Source organism: Lampetra planeri, chromosome 39 (assembly GCF_965212315.1).
Source record: "Lampetra planeri chromosome 39, kcLamPlan1.2.h2, whole genome shotgun sequence".
Lineage (NCBI taxonomy): Eukaryota > Metazoa > Chordata > Hyperoartia > Petromyzontiformes > Petromyzontidae > Lampetra > Lampetra planeri.
Window position 1 is genome coordinate 7361625 of NC_136145.1, and position 15200 is coordinate 7376824.

At 48.3% G+C, this 15200-nt stretch overlaps 1 protein-coding gene across 1 annotated transcript; it reads left to right on the forward strand.

Moving 5' to 3' along the window:
• Positions 1 to 770: 770 nt before the first annotated feature.
• Positions 771 to 14244, forward strand: LOC144731567 (uncharacterized). Its single transcript, XM_078612715.1, has 5 exons — positions 771 to 1039; positions 2460 to 2861; positions 4502 to 4790; positions 8589 to 8782; positions 9778 to 14244. Exons 1-4 carry the CDS (start codon positions 800 to 802, stop codon positions 8753 to 8755), a joined length of 1098 nt encoding a protein of 365 aa, XP_078468841.1. The 5' UTR covers positions 771 to 799; the 3' UTR covers positions 8756 to 8782; positions 9778 to 14244.
• The last annotated feature ends 956 nt before the right edge of the window (positions 14245 to 15200 follow it).

Sequence of the window (15200 nt, forward strand, 5' to 3'; positions counted from 1 at the left end):
CATCTTTGTGTGCTGTTCACTGACCACCACAATGAAATACAGGAGGAGGTTTCCAGGGTTAGTTACTGTTTTATTATTTTCATTTCATTAACAATCAATAGTCTTAAGGAAACAACAACAACAACCCTTACCCAAACTTTAACTATAACATTTCACGTCTGGGAACTGTCCATGTAGGACACGTCCCACCGCCAGGCAGCCTCCCATTGGAGCATCTCCCCGGTGTGGCTGCACCTCCACGTGTGGTGTGTGCAGATCCAGTTGCTGCTGATGTTAAAATGCATTTTGAGGTGAAATCATCGCCTGTGTCCCGAGTCAGCTCTTGCACATGCAGCTAATGTCTTCAGAGGAATGCATCTGTGTACATGCAGGACGCAGTGGCCCGGAAAGGGAGGCGTGTGTAATGGAATGTTACGAGTCTGCAGCACACTTCGCCTTTGTGGTGTGTGCTCACTGATGGTTTCACTGAGTAGAGGCGGCACCATTAAATCCGATTTTTTTTTCTTTCCCCTGAGCCACGCAAGTTTAAAGTCATTGTTACGGTTGACCTCGGCATGCTGTTTACAATCGTGCAATCGATACACAGAGGTAATAGCCGCTTTTAAAAATAGATGTCGCCTCCAGCTATCATTTCTCCTCGATTCAGCGTTGTGCATTGGCCGTGTCGCCTGTCTGCAGCTTTCTCTCTATCTCAAGGGTTCACCGAGGTCTCGGCGGAAGAAGGAAGGGCTCACGTGGTGACCCCCGCTATCCTGCGGAGGGAGGGAGGGAGGGAGGGGGGGAGGAGAGAGGAGGGAGCATGGAGCCCGGCTGCCAGCCCGACACCGCTAGCGTCGCCAGCGGCCGAGGACAGAAGCCGTGGGCGGAGCGTGGTGACGGCGCCACGGCCGAAGCGGCTGAGGTGCCCGCCTGCAGCGTCGACGCAGCGCCCAAGCGGCAGGGCGCGCTCGCCAACAGCCAGCACGCGGTGCCGCCTCTGCCGGCCGGATCCGACATGGAGGTCAGCCAGGAGGAGTCGCTCCCGTCGTCCGTAGCGCAGGTAAGCGCGGGGCCGCGCAGAGCCAATGTACCTCGTAGAGCCGCAGGTGATTAAGCCGTGTGGTGTCACGGTGGTAGGAGCGGGCGTGCGTTCTGGTTTAGAGTAGGGAGGGGGGTCACTGGTGTACCTGTTGATTGTGCACATGATGCGACTGCAACTTGGCCCACATGCTGCAAGGGCCTAGGGGAGACTGGGCTTCGAGCAGGGTGGAATTTGCTCAAAGAAGACCTTGATTTATTTCCTAGCACCAGGGCCCACTGAGCGAGGTTGTACGGTGAGGTCGAAGCGGTGGTTGTATGATGGTAGGCCTTATATGGTGTTTTATGTGATAACTAGATTTATTTGTTGTGCTTGAGTAATGCTACGTGAGGAGTCAGTTAATGTTTTTTTTGACAGCGCCATTTACCCTGGGACGTCTCGTAGCGCTTAGCATGCCATCACTTGTGTCATCTCAAACATTTCATTGCACACCCTCGTTTTGCAACTGTCCCTGTGCGCACAAAGTGGTATACCGCCTGGCCTGCAATCGGGTGGTGATTGTGTAATTTCTAATTGAGTAATTTGCGGGCCATTTTTAAATTTGCTAAATTAGAACCACGACACCAGCACACAATAGCCCACTGGTTTCCAATTACGTCAGGGGATCTCTACGTCCACTGTGCAGCAGACAGCACGTATTTCACGTTTTTTTCACCTGGAGTAATTACCAGGGCGGCCTTCCGGTTTGCCAACTGCGAACCTCTGCCGTAAGCGGTGAATACGCTGTCACTGAGCCGTGTGATTGCCCCTGATGGCAGATAAGTTGTGTGCTTCGATTCGTATTGTGGTGTGTGTGTGCGGTTGTTGTGCTTGCTTACCGCTGGGGGCGGTGTGTGTTGTAGAAGTTGGATTTGCTTGTTGCGGTGTGAGTTGGAGATGTCGTCCTAGGTTGGGGTGCGGTTATGTTTGTAAAAGAGAGAGGTCGTGTGTTGTAATGGGAATGGGGTTGTGTTAGGGTCTGAGTTTACATTATTGCGGTGGGCGTTTCTCGTGATTTGAGTTGGTTTTGAAGTTTTTGATAGGAATTAAATTCTGTGTTGTGGCGAGAATCGTATACGGTTGGCAAGAGTGAGGTTATAATTTGAAGACAAGTCAGGATGTCAATAGGATAGTGGATGAGTGATAGAAGATAACGGACCATCGCACACAAGACACCAACTAACGCAATAACGTTCTCAGCGACCACAATCCAAACATCTACTACTCTACAAAAGAATAAACCCACTACTGCCACAACAGGAATGACTTGTGTTTAGGTCGGTGTGAGGTTGTGTATTCCGGTGGGCCTGCAGTCATCGTGTTATTCGAGTGGGGTTGTGACAGGAACTCCTTTCCCCCTCGCGACCCTAACGTGTGAGACACGTCGCCGATTTCCCCGCAGGCCACCGACGATGTGCGTGGCGCTGGCGAGAGCGACGCGGGCTGCGACTCGGGCTCGCTGTCCCCGTCCTCCAGCCTGCAGTTTGGCGACTCGGAGACCGGCTCTTCTTCCGAAGACAACGCCGCCGCCGCCACGACCGCCGCCACGACCGCCGCCGCCAACGACAATGGCGGCGGCGGTGAAACGGCGAACCGGCCGGCGGCGACGGCGGCGGCCGCGAGGCGGGGCGACGACGAGGACCCCACGACGCCCGGACGGGGCAGCCCCAGCGAGTCGAGCGGGGGCCACCGCAGGCCGCGACGATCCCGCTCGGAGAGCGACCCGTCGGCCGTGGCCAGCAAGAAGAACCGTGCGTCGGGGAGCCCCGGCAAGAAGGTTTGGCTGCGGCGTGGACCCTGTCAGGTGAGGCCGTTGCATTTATATATATATATTTTTTACAACCGTGCCATTTCGTTCGTGATCATTAGGGGACCACGAATTTGTCACTAAGTTTATTTTTTTATTTCACGGCTGTGGTGCGGGGGAAAAAATAATAATAACGATTCACAGAAAGGTCACGGAATAAAGTGGATCGCTCTCCTACGGATGTGTGGCATGTTTGAAAAGATATAAAGGAAGTGCCTAATCTGACGTGTTGCAACAGCCACTTCAAAAAAATATTTCCTTTATTCACATTTCTGACGCATGGAACATTCCAACAATAGACACACTGCCCGGCATCATTACAGGTCATGTGCTTCCTTATTTACAGAGATCATCGTTGGGATTTTATCGGGAAGACTGGAGTTGAGTGTGTAGCATGTGGGATGGCTAGAAGCTGCAACAGCTAATTTTAAGATTTTTGTGACTGCAGTGACATCCGTGACCTCCGCGTTACAACATAGCGGGCGTGTGGCGATCCGCCTAGCGTGCAGAAATTATGAATCTAATGAGTGAAGGCTTCGCCAAGCCATTCTGTGAGTGGACAACTTCTTGACTCGTTGAGACAATGTTACCGAGGGTTTACAGAGTCGAGTAGGGGTGTAACAATTACCCAACATTAAACATTATTTGTCACACTATGAGATCTCTTTTACCAGTGGCAAAATATAATGGTAGGTTTTTACCCTTTTAACTGGTACAAAACTGACACCTTTATTCAAGGCATCATGTTTGCAATGACCACAACACAAGTAGGTTGTGGGCCAATCAACTTCAAGGACAGTGCATATTATTATCCTTATCAGAGTTGCTTCTTTTTGTTTGCTTTATTGACTACTTGTGTTGTGGTCATTGCAAACATGATGCCTTGAATAAAGGTGTCAGTTTTGTACCAGTTAAAAGGGTAAAAACCTACCATTATTATTTGTCACAGTTTGAGGTCATAATTTGATTTGCAATGGATCGATTTACTTGAGTATTTTACTCAATGTGTATGAATAAAATAAAATGTGGATATATATAGAATAGCATCCCAAGATACTGTTGAAAAAACAGTGGGCACATTTAGAACACGTACAAATTGAAAAGAATGGCATTTTAGTGGCATGAATTGATGCGTGTGTTGTGAATGTAAGACTCAACATTAATCGATTAGTCTGCATCGTTGTTTGGCTGTAGTGCAGTGGCTGATTGCATCGAATAACTGATGTTATGTTTTTTATATTTCCTTAAGTTGGTCTTAAATGACAAACTTAGGCAAAATTCCCCACTCTGTGTGACCAGTCCTGTAAAGGAAGTATTTGTCTCTTGGAGGGATGTTTCTGGAATTATTCAGTTTCTGTTTCCGATTGATCTGTAAATATGACATCGGATGAAGTGAAGTCACTTTAATGACACCAAACGTGGTGTTACGTCACGCCGGGCGACGTCGCTACCGTTGGCAAGAAGGCATTTCAAATGATCACGTTACGTAGATGATCATAGAAGCTGAAATAAATCCAAACTTGTCCTCAGAAATCCAAAATCCGAACTTTAAAAAAACCAAAACTCATTCGTAGTCCGTTGGAATTTGAGAGGTGGGCGTTGCGTAGCTCCTTGACGAATCACGCGGCTGCCCCCAGGCCCAGGTAAGCAACGCCGCCGGTGTCGCGGGCGCCGGCGGCGTCGGCGGAGGCGGCGGCGGTGGCAGCGGCGTTGGGAAACGGCGGAGCCAGCAGCAGAAGGAGCGCCTGCGGGAGCTGCGGCGCAAGCGCGAGGCGGCGGTGCAGCGCAAGCTGGCGAGCCTGCCCTACAGCAGCTCCTCCTCGTCCTCCTCCTCCTGCAGCTCCTCGTCCTCCAGCACCAGCCGCTCCAGCGGCGGCAGCGACAGCGACGCGCGAGGCCGCGTGCTCTCACCCGCGCAGCCGCCACGTAAGCGCCACCCACCGCCGAGCTAGCACTGCATAGGGTGCGAGAAGCACCGATTGCCGAACCGCGCCGCTGACGTCGCACGCTTTGCGCCCGTCGTTAGCCCCGCCTCCTAGCACGGCTTGGACCCGAGTCGGATTCGATGCCTTGTGAGGCCAGGTAGCATGGCGGCTTGGTTCTCGCTCGGCTCGGGAAAATGGCAGTGGAAAACCACCCGTGACGTGCTGGCCCCCTGCTTGGATGTGCAAGTGGAAAAGGGGTATGACAGTTGACAGTTGTTGTTTGAAAGCTCGGCACCCCTGGCGAATCCATTTTTGTCATTTGGGTGTCACCATTCGATTGAGAGGGTTGCCCTGGAAGAGCGTTATAACAAGCTCAGGCTCAAGGACAACGACTGTGAGGTTCGAACGCTCTCAACCATTGCGATGTCAGAGTTTAGGAGATGCAAGTTCGTAATGTGGCGTGAGTAGTGTGGCCGTAAGCGTCGTGGTGTAAGTGTGAACGCTGCGGCGAGTGCTGTGGTGGTGATAGCACAAAGGCTGTGTGTGGTGTAGCGCACTGGTGTGGTCGTAATGGATATATGTGAATGCCGTGTTGTTATTATGTCACTGATATGTGCATGAGCTATGTGTGTCAAGTGCTAAGCATGTGGACTTTGTGGTACTTCAAAACAGAAATAATTGAGTAAAGTCATTCGCAGCCCTATTCCGTTCCACGACTGAATTGTAGTTCATGGGGATTGTTTGACTATACTTCCCCACGCTGGTCAGTGCAGTTGGTGAAGAAGGCAATGGCGGGGATGAAGGTTGTAACACGTTCCTGCGGAGGGAGCTGGTAGTGACGTTGGGTTGCTCGGTCAATGGCCAGGGTCAACGGCGGCGTGGTGTATTCCGCAAATATGGCCGACTGTGAGGGCGGGCATGAGCCAGCATGAGTAGGTTAAACGTTCAGTTTTATAAGGGCACCACGGGGTGACCAGCCGCTCCCCACCCAGCTCCACCCCTCCCACCCCCCACCCAGCCCCACCTTCCCCACCCAGCCCCTCCCCACCCAGCCCCTCCCCACCCTCCCCTCTCCACCCAGCCCCACCCCTCCCATTTTTGGATGCACGACGGACACAATAATCCCCTGTGGGCTGGTGGAACCAGGTGGTTCCTACCAGTATAACTGTTTCAGTTATTTCCCATAACTGATGTTAGCCGTGGCCACAAATTCAACTCGGGGTCGCCAGGTTCATTGCGCGGTGCGTGAACCGCTGCGCCACCACTCCCATTTTGTGCGTGCGCGCAGTATAGATAAGTGGTGGCACCTGTAAAATGTGTCGGCGGAGTAAATTTGGCATTGTGTCTACAGAGCGATACGTTTTTGTAGAACGCCTTAACTTTTTAATGACTGTTTTTTTTTCCTTGTGAAAAGCGAATAATCATTTTATATTGCATCGTTCACGCAAATTGAATCTGAGCACGTTAAGCATTGCGAACCACATTGACGCAAGAGAAGGGGCTAAACCCCCATAGAAGGAATTTATAAATTAGTTTCTTAAATGCATGGATCAACAAATAAAAAATAATAGGCCATGTGACTTTTTACAAAATAACAAAAGGCTATGAAAAAGAAAAATACTTTTACCCTTTCTGGTAATAAAACAGTTATTAAGATCATGGGACCTCCTTTGCCAGTACCAAAATATGAGAATAGGTTTTTCCCCTTTTATCTGGCAACAAAACAGTTTTGTTAAGTTGTTAAAACACCAAACTGAAACCTTTTACAAGGAATCATGTCTGCATTAACCACAATATTTGTGGTCAAAATGCAAACAGAAAACATACTCTGCATATAGTATGACCTGTTTTGTTGCCAGATAAAAGGGGAAAACCTATTCTCAGGTATTAAGATGTTCAAACACCAAATAGAAACCTTTTGCAAGGAATCAAATCCGCATTAACCGCACGTACTTGTGGTGAACAAGTAAACAAACATGCTATGATAATATATGGCATCGATACTAGAAAATAAGGCCCCATGATATAGCTGCTCACCGCCAACAAAAAGCCGTTTGTATCGTTAACCATTTCGAACTCTCAGCTGTCCATACCAGACGGGAGCATCAACCCACTGACGCGACCGCCCCGAATGCACTCCCGACACGTCGCACGAGCCAAGATACCTTACACGAGTCGAGACACATTTAGCCCAGACCGCAATTGCACAAGAGGCAGGCAAGCAAGATGAAGGGTACTGGGGGTTTACACGGCGCATTCCAGCTGCAGTGGCACTCGCAAACACACGTTCATGAATCGTGAACGTTATTGGTGCTGTTACCGCTCCGCAGTGTCAGCGTTTTGAATGTGATAAGTATCCATCATCGTTTGAAGTAGCAGTTAACGCTCCCTTACCTCTCTGCTGTGATTTTTGCTGGGGCGGGAAGCTGAAAAAACCCAAAACAGACGCTCGGGGTACAACTGGCAGGGAGGGATTGCCTGGCAGTGCTGCAGTTGCCGCGTTAGCGATCGGAGAGACGGCCGCCCCCCCCCACCCCGATGCCCTCCCACTCCCCTGCGGCACTCACGGATGACTTCATCGCACCCGTGTCTCATCTGCCGCTTGTACTGCTTCACCAGCAGCCCAGGCGTGCTTCGCGGCGCGTTATGGGTAATCGCAAATTACACGCCCTGTTTATAGCACGGCTCTTACAAATCGTCGTTGGTGGAGTGATTGAAAGTTGTAGTTTGTGCACGCATGTGCGTGCGTGCGCTGTGCATTACGCAGCACTTGACTGAAGGCCGTGTTTATCCCATTAACCCACGATCTTGCATGATTTGTTTACAGATACTCCACTAAAATTTAGAGAATATATTTTTTTAGTTCAAAGCCTGCACATGTCTTCCATAAATCTCAATTACACGCATTAAGTATTTTAACACTGCCGATACGCCTAGTTCAGCATCGCTATCGCTTTCGCCAATATTCAAATGCCTTTTGGGAGAGACGAGGGGAGTCATTAGAAATCGTTAGGGTATGTATAAATAGATCACCCTGTGATAACATTTTAATTGTTACTGCATAACGGTGATAGGAAATGATTGATATAATTGCAAATGTATGTAATTTACCAAACGTTAAATTATTAATTTGCGGTCCTTTCAATTATTAAAATGCGCCTTTGATTTGCACAATTTATTGCCATTCATTACGAGATTGAAAAATTCTGGCTGCTATCTCTGGCGCGAACGCGCACAGGGCCACGTGTTAATTGCTGCGTGCTGTGAACTTGCCCAAAGGCTCTGGAAAATATATTATACATGACTTGTAATTTAAAGCTTCATTAGATTTGCCGAAGTGCTGTGAAATACTTTGCAGATTAGAGTGTAATTATATTGTCTGCCCAAACATTTTACATTGAAGCCCCTCTATAGCCATGGTTTTCACAGAAGCTCCACCGAGCTGTTAAACACAACACACACGGGGTTCATGAATTGCAGGGCGCCATCGTGGCCATGGCAGTGGTCTAGATTATTTCTCATTTTGGCTCCGACGCATTTTCGGGTAGTACCTCGTGTTTGCTCGTTCACGACGTCCGATATTTGGCCCCCGCGTTGCTGGGAGCTTGTTCGGAAAATCAATTCGGTTAAATTCCCAATTCACTCGGAAAATAATTCGGCTCCTAAAGAAGCTCACGGCAACGCGGAGCCAAATATCGGAACGTCGTGAACGAGCAAAGCACGCGCGTACAGCGGCGCGCACGAACGCGAGCGTGAACAAGCGCTCGGGCGACGACCTTTTTGCCCCTTTACGCCGCAGCGGACGGACCCCCCGTGGTGGTGTACAACGACCTCTCGGACAGCGACTCGGGAGTGGGGAAGCTGGCCAAGAAGGAGGCCCGCGTCGCGTCGGCCGGCGGCGAGGCCGGCGACCAGGGCAGCCTGGCGCTGGGGATGTCCACGCTCGGCCAGGACCTGGGGAAGTGAGGCGGAGGGGGCGGACGCGGTCGAGCGGTGAGCGCATGCACAGCGCCATTTCGTGGTGGTGTTTAGGTGGTGGGCGGTGATCTTAGATAACGGATCTTGGGTGGCCCGCCAGTTAATACGCAGAGCGACTGAAGTTTAATGCGTTTTCCCCATAGTGTGGACGTAACAGTTGACCCAGAATGACTGATTAAACCTATTGTAAGGAATAGACCATAGATATGAATACACCTTTTGAAGAACAAAAATGTCTGCACGGTTGGTGTGTCCCTTCATGTTTGAATGGGAGTCTGGAATGCTGATTTGGTATGTTGTAAACATTATCACGTCAATTGTGTAGCCACATACGTGTGCCATCAAATCATAAACTTCCCAACAATTGTGACCCGCAGCATGTGTGTGACACAGACACACACATGCGTTAGAGTATAGATTTCCATTAAACCTGCATGCGCGTGTCTCGAATAGGTGGGTTATGCCTGCGCAGATTGTCGCGGTTGTTGCTGCTCTGTAGCTTTTTCGGGTTATACCACGTGCTGTTCGGCACGACGTCAGACGTTTCTCAGCACGCGCTTGGAACTTTGTGGGAAACACCATGCCCAACAACATGTGGTGCAAGCCGAAAGCCCCTCTGAGGGCTACGCAGTTTATTAGTGAGCGTCGAGTTTCAGTGAAGGCTCCTATGTCCAGCTGATCGTCTCCTCTGCGAGAGAATGACCTGGAAAAGTTGGGATAAACGTGCGGCTGTGGCCCGTGGAGATATGCAATCATTACACTTTGAAAATCATGAAACTCATTAAGCCTGCAACCATGTGGGTCTAATTCATCCACAATGAGACGGAGATTAAAAAAAAAGAGATCGTATAAACGAGTCGAATAGAAAACCATGCACAGCTGTTGCCTCCAGCAAACACGTTCATTCCTGTAACCTGAGTGCTTGTGATGTTTATCTGAGTTTTTTTAAAGTGTCCTGGCGGTCTGTACATGTTTCTAACCGGCGCGGCGCATTTCCTTCTGTCTTGCAGGTGTACAAACTGACGAGGAAGGGGTGTGGTGTAAAATAAGTAAATTTTTGTACTGTTCATTTCTGAAGATGCCTGCCGCAGTTACCAGACGGGTGAGGCGCGTACGACAAGTGAGAAAACCTTGCTTCACCCGACATGACAGTGTTCCTGTTTGCCTTATTTATTGGTACCTTTCCTTCTAGCAAAGTAAATATACCAGTAGAACTTTTCTGACACATCTGTCCAATCCGCCCTGCGTAATGAAGCATCGCTCGCTCTTGCAAGTGAATAAAATGCCAGAAACGGGACATCGCGGGGGTTTGCAGGGGGGGTGTGGGGTTTGTAAACTCTCACACATTTTGAATGAAGTATTAAACTGCCTGGAGTTGAGTTCTCGCATGAGTCGGGGTGGGGGGGCGGGGGTTACTTCGGAGGGAAAGGTTTGACTGAAAAACATTAAGGTTCAGGGGACCTTTGCAAAACATCCCATAACTCGTGAGTCTTGATTGTTAAGTTAAATAAATGGAGTCGTTCAGCAGTGGTTAAACCGTAAACAGCCGATGCCTACCGCTGAAGGTTTTAACTTGTTGGAGTGACACCAGCCACCAGGGATTCCAGTTGGCGTCGTTTAACTCGCAGCCTCGCCAATGCTTTACCCCCAAAGCCACCCGGGAGTTTGTTCAACAACGGCGCATTCCAACTCGCGCAATTGAAGCGATCACGTAACAATCCACTTCTCTTGGAAAAGCAACAGTTTAGAAACGTGTTATAGTTGAGTGCGAAGTTTGTTTTTGAACCAATCCAAGGAGCCAGTAGACGCTGTAACAACTTAACGTCAGTCATATTCTATATAAAATATACAGCTAGGCCGGAAAGTTGTCAATTCTCTGAAATTTATTTTTGGCGTTTTTTTTTACGCGAGAGTGTGTAATTGGTTTGTAAGCTGAGAGAGATGGAGAGATGATGATGATGAATGGCAGTCTTGTCTCATCTTGATAGACACCCAGGGCGGTTGGGAATGTGATCGCTCAGGACTTACAAGTTGGGGCACCCAGCATCTCATTGACAAGGGACAAAGATTCGACTACTGCAAGGAGATCACGTTTGCTGGCACGTACAACTTTGCCCGCCAATCCGCACCCTCGTTTCACGCTTCCCCATCCCCGGCGCATTATCTCGTAATTCACGCGTGTCATCTGGAATGTTGGTGTGGGTCGTCCTTAGGTTTGGAAACTAAGCTGTGCACCACATAACTGGCCACCCGATGTCAAAATCACCGAGGATGCGATCGAACCCGTCAGATTTAGGACTCCATGCACGGGTTGAGCCTCGAAAAGTTGCTTGCATGAGAGAAACCGCCATACACAAACGGCAGGCGCTGGGCGCAGCGGAATCCACAGTCCTACCACCACCGCTCTCCGCTCACGCGTACACGCGCCCCCCGCCTTCAACCCACAAGGAGCCGCACCGTGTGGGGGAAGTGGATTGACACTAGGGGCTGTGCGTGTAGTGTGTGCGTGTGTCTGCACCCTCCACTCACCTGGATGGGTTCCGCGCCGATCTCCACCACTCTCGGCGGGTTGGGGAAATGCCGCACACTGCTGGCGACTGTCATCTCCTTGCAGCAGTCGTCTGCGATGTCTCGCTTGTTAAATCAATGGCTCCTTGTCCCGGCTTCTTCTCATGAGCATGTCTGATTTGGTTGAATTGCTGAGTCGCTTGCTGGCATGCAGTCTGGGAGGTCTAAACTTGATGTTTCACACCTCCAACGAAGACTTAGGGAAGCCAAGGGGCTTAACAAAGGAGTATGGTGTACTTCCAAACATCACTCCAGCATCTTCTTGGTTCTTTCGGTAAAGTCACGTAGAATGGAAATAATAAAATAATAAAAATAAAACATAATAAAATAATTCTCACGACGTTTTGGCCACAACGCAAGCAGCCTTCCTCAGGTGAAGAACAGGTCTGTCGATAAGACAGTCTAAATGACAGACCTGTTCTTCACCTGAGGACGGCTGCTTGCGTTGTGGCCGAAACGTCGTGAGAATTATTTTATTATGTTTTATTATTTTATTATTTCCATTCTACATAACTTTACCGATAGAACCAAGAAGATGAATCCCTGCAGTCACGAAAGCTTTAAATCGAAATCACTCCAGCAACCCATTAAACTGGCTAAAAGCATGTTACACTCGTACGTGTATATGACGGGCAGTCGAAACGTTTAGATTCGTAAATTAATTAATCTTCGCTCACCCTTTATGCAGATTTCCTTTCAACGCCAGTTGATTTCCGTGTGCCTGGTCTCATCGCAGATGAAGAGCATTGACGTCGCAGGCTGGGAAATTTTTTGAAAAATCTAAAAGATTTTGTAATCTTTATTATTTCATCATTATCAAAAGTTTTGACCACATTCATATGTGTGTGTGTGTATAGCTCTGTAAGCTGCAGTAATATTCTGGTTAATGAGATGGCTCTGAGTTCTCTGACCTGTTTTTTTAACCGTTACGCTAAAGGCATGCAGTACGTTTGACTTGAGGATGCCTATATATAGTATTTAACGTTTGTAAAGCAACAGCACGTGGATGTGGAATTCTTTGACAGTTTCACACGAACTTTTAATTTATTTTGTAGAGGTTATTCGAAAAATGCGCGGACGCATCGGCAACTTGGTGCTTAAGCAAATTCTCCCCGTTGGTCTGCGCTTGGCATACTTAAACTATAAAACTAAACCATTTTTTATTTTGCCGGTTAAGGCCGACTGAGCTATACAGTTCTTTTTCAGAAGCGACCTGGCCACAAATGATAGCTCAACAACGTGGCTTATATGGAAATTTATAGCAGCCAAATACTCTAAAACACACGTTGATTCTAAATGTGGAGGGAAAAACCAGAGGACCCGGAGAAAGATCCACGCGAACCACGGGGAGAGAGACACTGCAAACTCCAAATATACAGCAGGCATCGGGGTCAGGATCGAACCCACGACCTCCTGTATACCAGGCGAGGGAGTTAACATCATAGCCACCGCGGCGCCCCACTTATTAAAGGGCGGAGAAGGGGGAGGAATCTTAACAATTGTATGAAATCCACGACAGCAAAAAATTGTCCCCCTCCCTTCACCCCTCCGCAACTGAGCGATGTCGCCGTGACAGGCGGCAGTGTTCGCGTCACGTTTAAACGTCATGATAATTCTGCAACGTAAAATTGTTCACGAGTGAAACACGCATACCCCTCCCCAAAAAAACCACCCAGATGACATGTATAAGACTACCTCCTCCACAGTTGTTTTAAAACGTCTCTCTTGTCGGCATACTGTGATGACAACGAGCGCGTTGGTTCCGTTTGGAGGCAGTGTTACCTTTTTTGCGTGCGGCGTGAACCACTTGGCAGGTGTCGCGTCGTCTCCCAGTGCTCGTGGGCATCTGCGGGGCCTCGTGCAAGAACCACTCGTAACACCTTGAATAAAGTCACGAATGTGTGTGTTTTTTTTATTTAGTGTTATTAAGTTGTTAAACAAAAAAAGCAAACGTACACAGGGGAAGTCCGACTTTGAAAATGGGATTGTGTTTTTTTGTGTTAATCCAGAGGTGAAACCAAACCCGGCTTTTGCAACGTACACGTTCGGCTCTGCTGATTTTCGTGGACCCCGGGCGTGTTCTGGGTAAACTCTAAGAGAATGCTGTAAAATACAATGCCTTTTGAGCTTAGCAGGATCTCCCCCCCCCCACCCCCATTTCTTAATAAAAAAAAATCTGCTTGGAGATGGGATTAAGAAGTTACTCGTACAGCGATTTCTATGATTTTTTTTGGACCACGAAAGCTAAGCGGACGGGCGATATGGCCAGTGTTAAGTGATCGTGCTCGTGTTTAGTTGGATCGTAACACATTTTTGTATGCAGTCGCAAAAAAATACAAAATGCAGGTTGTTTTGGTGAAGCTATTTTGAATTAATATTTTTCTCCAATTATTATTTTTTGGTAGCGTTTGACATCTTAACCGATATCCACTCCGGTTTGCCGAATGTGTGATGGTTCTGTTGTTTTCTCGTCGTAAGGCACAATGATGCTCTGATCTGATGTTGGGGAGAATCCATCCTTGGTGCAGATCCGGAGTCAATCCTGATCCGTGCGTCCCACTGCAAACTGGGCCAGCCGTCCGTGACGAAATTCGGGTTAATTCCTGGACAACGGGGGGTTGCGTTCTGTTTAAAAACAAAAAAATCTGCTCTTCCAGTGAACGTATTATACATTATTGGGACATTCGTGTTTTGGAAGCTTGTAAAAAAGAAAGTGATGTGAAACACAACGAGGCACTGTCCGGTTTGTGTGTAAATGCGTGCTGTCACTTTGGTTTACCAGCCCAAGATGTCAGTTGTAACGTAAGGAGTTCCGTTACATTTTTATGCACTGTTTTAAATGTAGATACAATTTACGTCCAAATCAACTTGCTGTTTGGGTTCCATCAATAAAAATACATTCTAGGCAACATGGCCATTTTCTCATTTTCATTGCCTTACAGCCCAGTGGCAATCACCATAGCCGCATTTATATATCTCAAAGCTTTGATTAACGCTGCGTTAATGATGAAACGTGCATGAATGTATGAATGGTTGCTTGTATTTTAAGACTGATGGCCTAATGGGGCACGCACGTGGTCCCTAACCATAGAACCAAGTGAGAAAGTTGCAGGTGTGCCATCTAGCAATGGACGGGAGGATTTGAATCCTAACGAGAAGGAACAGAATCAGGAATGAAGACTTGAGAATGAAAATTATTGAAGCAAGTGTAATCGATATCATGACAACACTTAAATTGTGGAACGTCTTGCTTGCCTGTCCGATGACGGATCGGATGACGAATTGAAAGGATAGACTTCCGGTGGCGTTATGGCCGAGTGAGCGGCGCTGAACGGACCTCCAACCCCTACTGTAAACAACAACAACCCTCATCATCCGCACCTAGTTTACACAACAAAGGCTCATTCCTAGCAGCGTGCTTCAGCCGCACCGAACCTCACAAAAATAATATTCAGGGCCTACCTTGGCTCCTCCCACCCTCAACCAGTATATATACAAGGACTGTTTTCTTGGAATTTCTCTCACTTGATACAGCAATCGTGCTGTGACGGTTCCACCTGAAGACGGAAGCTTGTGTTGCCTCCGAAACGTCGTGATTTTTATTTTATTTTACTTTTATTAATTTTTTACCTACGTGACTTTACCGAAAAAACCTAAGAATATGAACCCTGTTTACTCCGTACACCAGATTTGTTTTTTTCTCTTCAGCCGATTTTTTTCTTTATTTCTTAGCTCCAGGTGGGATTTTTGTTGGTTGTTGTTGTTGTTGCCTTTCAGGGCAATTTATAAACTGTCTGTGCTCCAGAGCCCACAGTGCGCAGCTCAAGTCTGCTCCCGTGGCAGGCGAGGGAGATTTCACCCCTCT

Excerpts from the sequence above, each read along its gene's own strand:
- LOC144731567 (XM_078612715.1), top strand. The coding sequence starts at position 800 with ATGGAGCCCGGCTGCCAGCCCGACACCGCTAGCGTCGCCAGCGGCCGA. Across the intron at positions 1,040-2,459 it reads TCCCGTCGTCCGTAGCGCAG|GCCACCGACGATGTGCGTGG; the intron begins GTAAGCGCGGGG and ends ATTTCCCCGCAG. Across the intron at positions 2,862-4,501 it reads TGCGGCGTGGACCCTGTCAG|GCCCAGGTAAGCAACGCCGC; the intron begins GTGAGGCCGTTG and ends GGCTGCCCCCAG.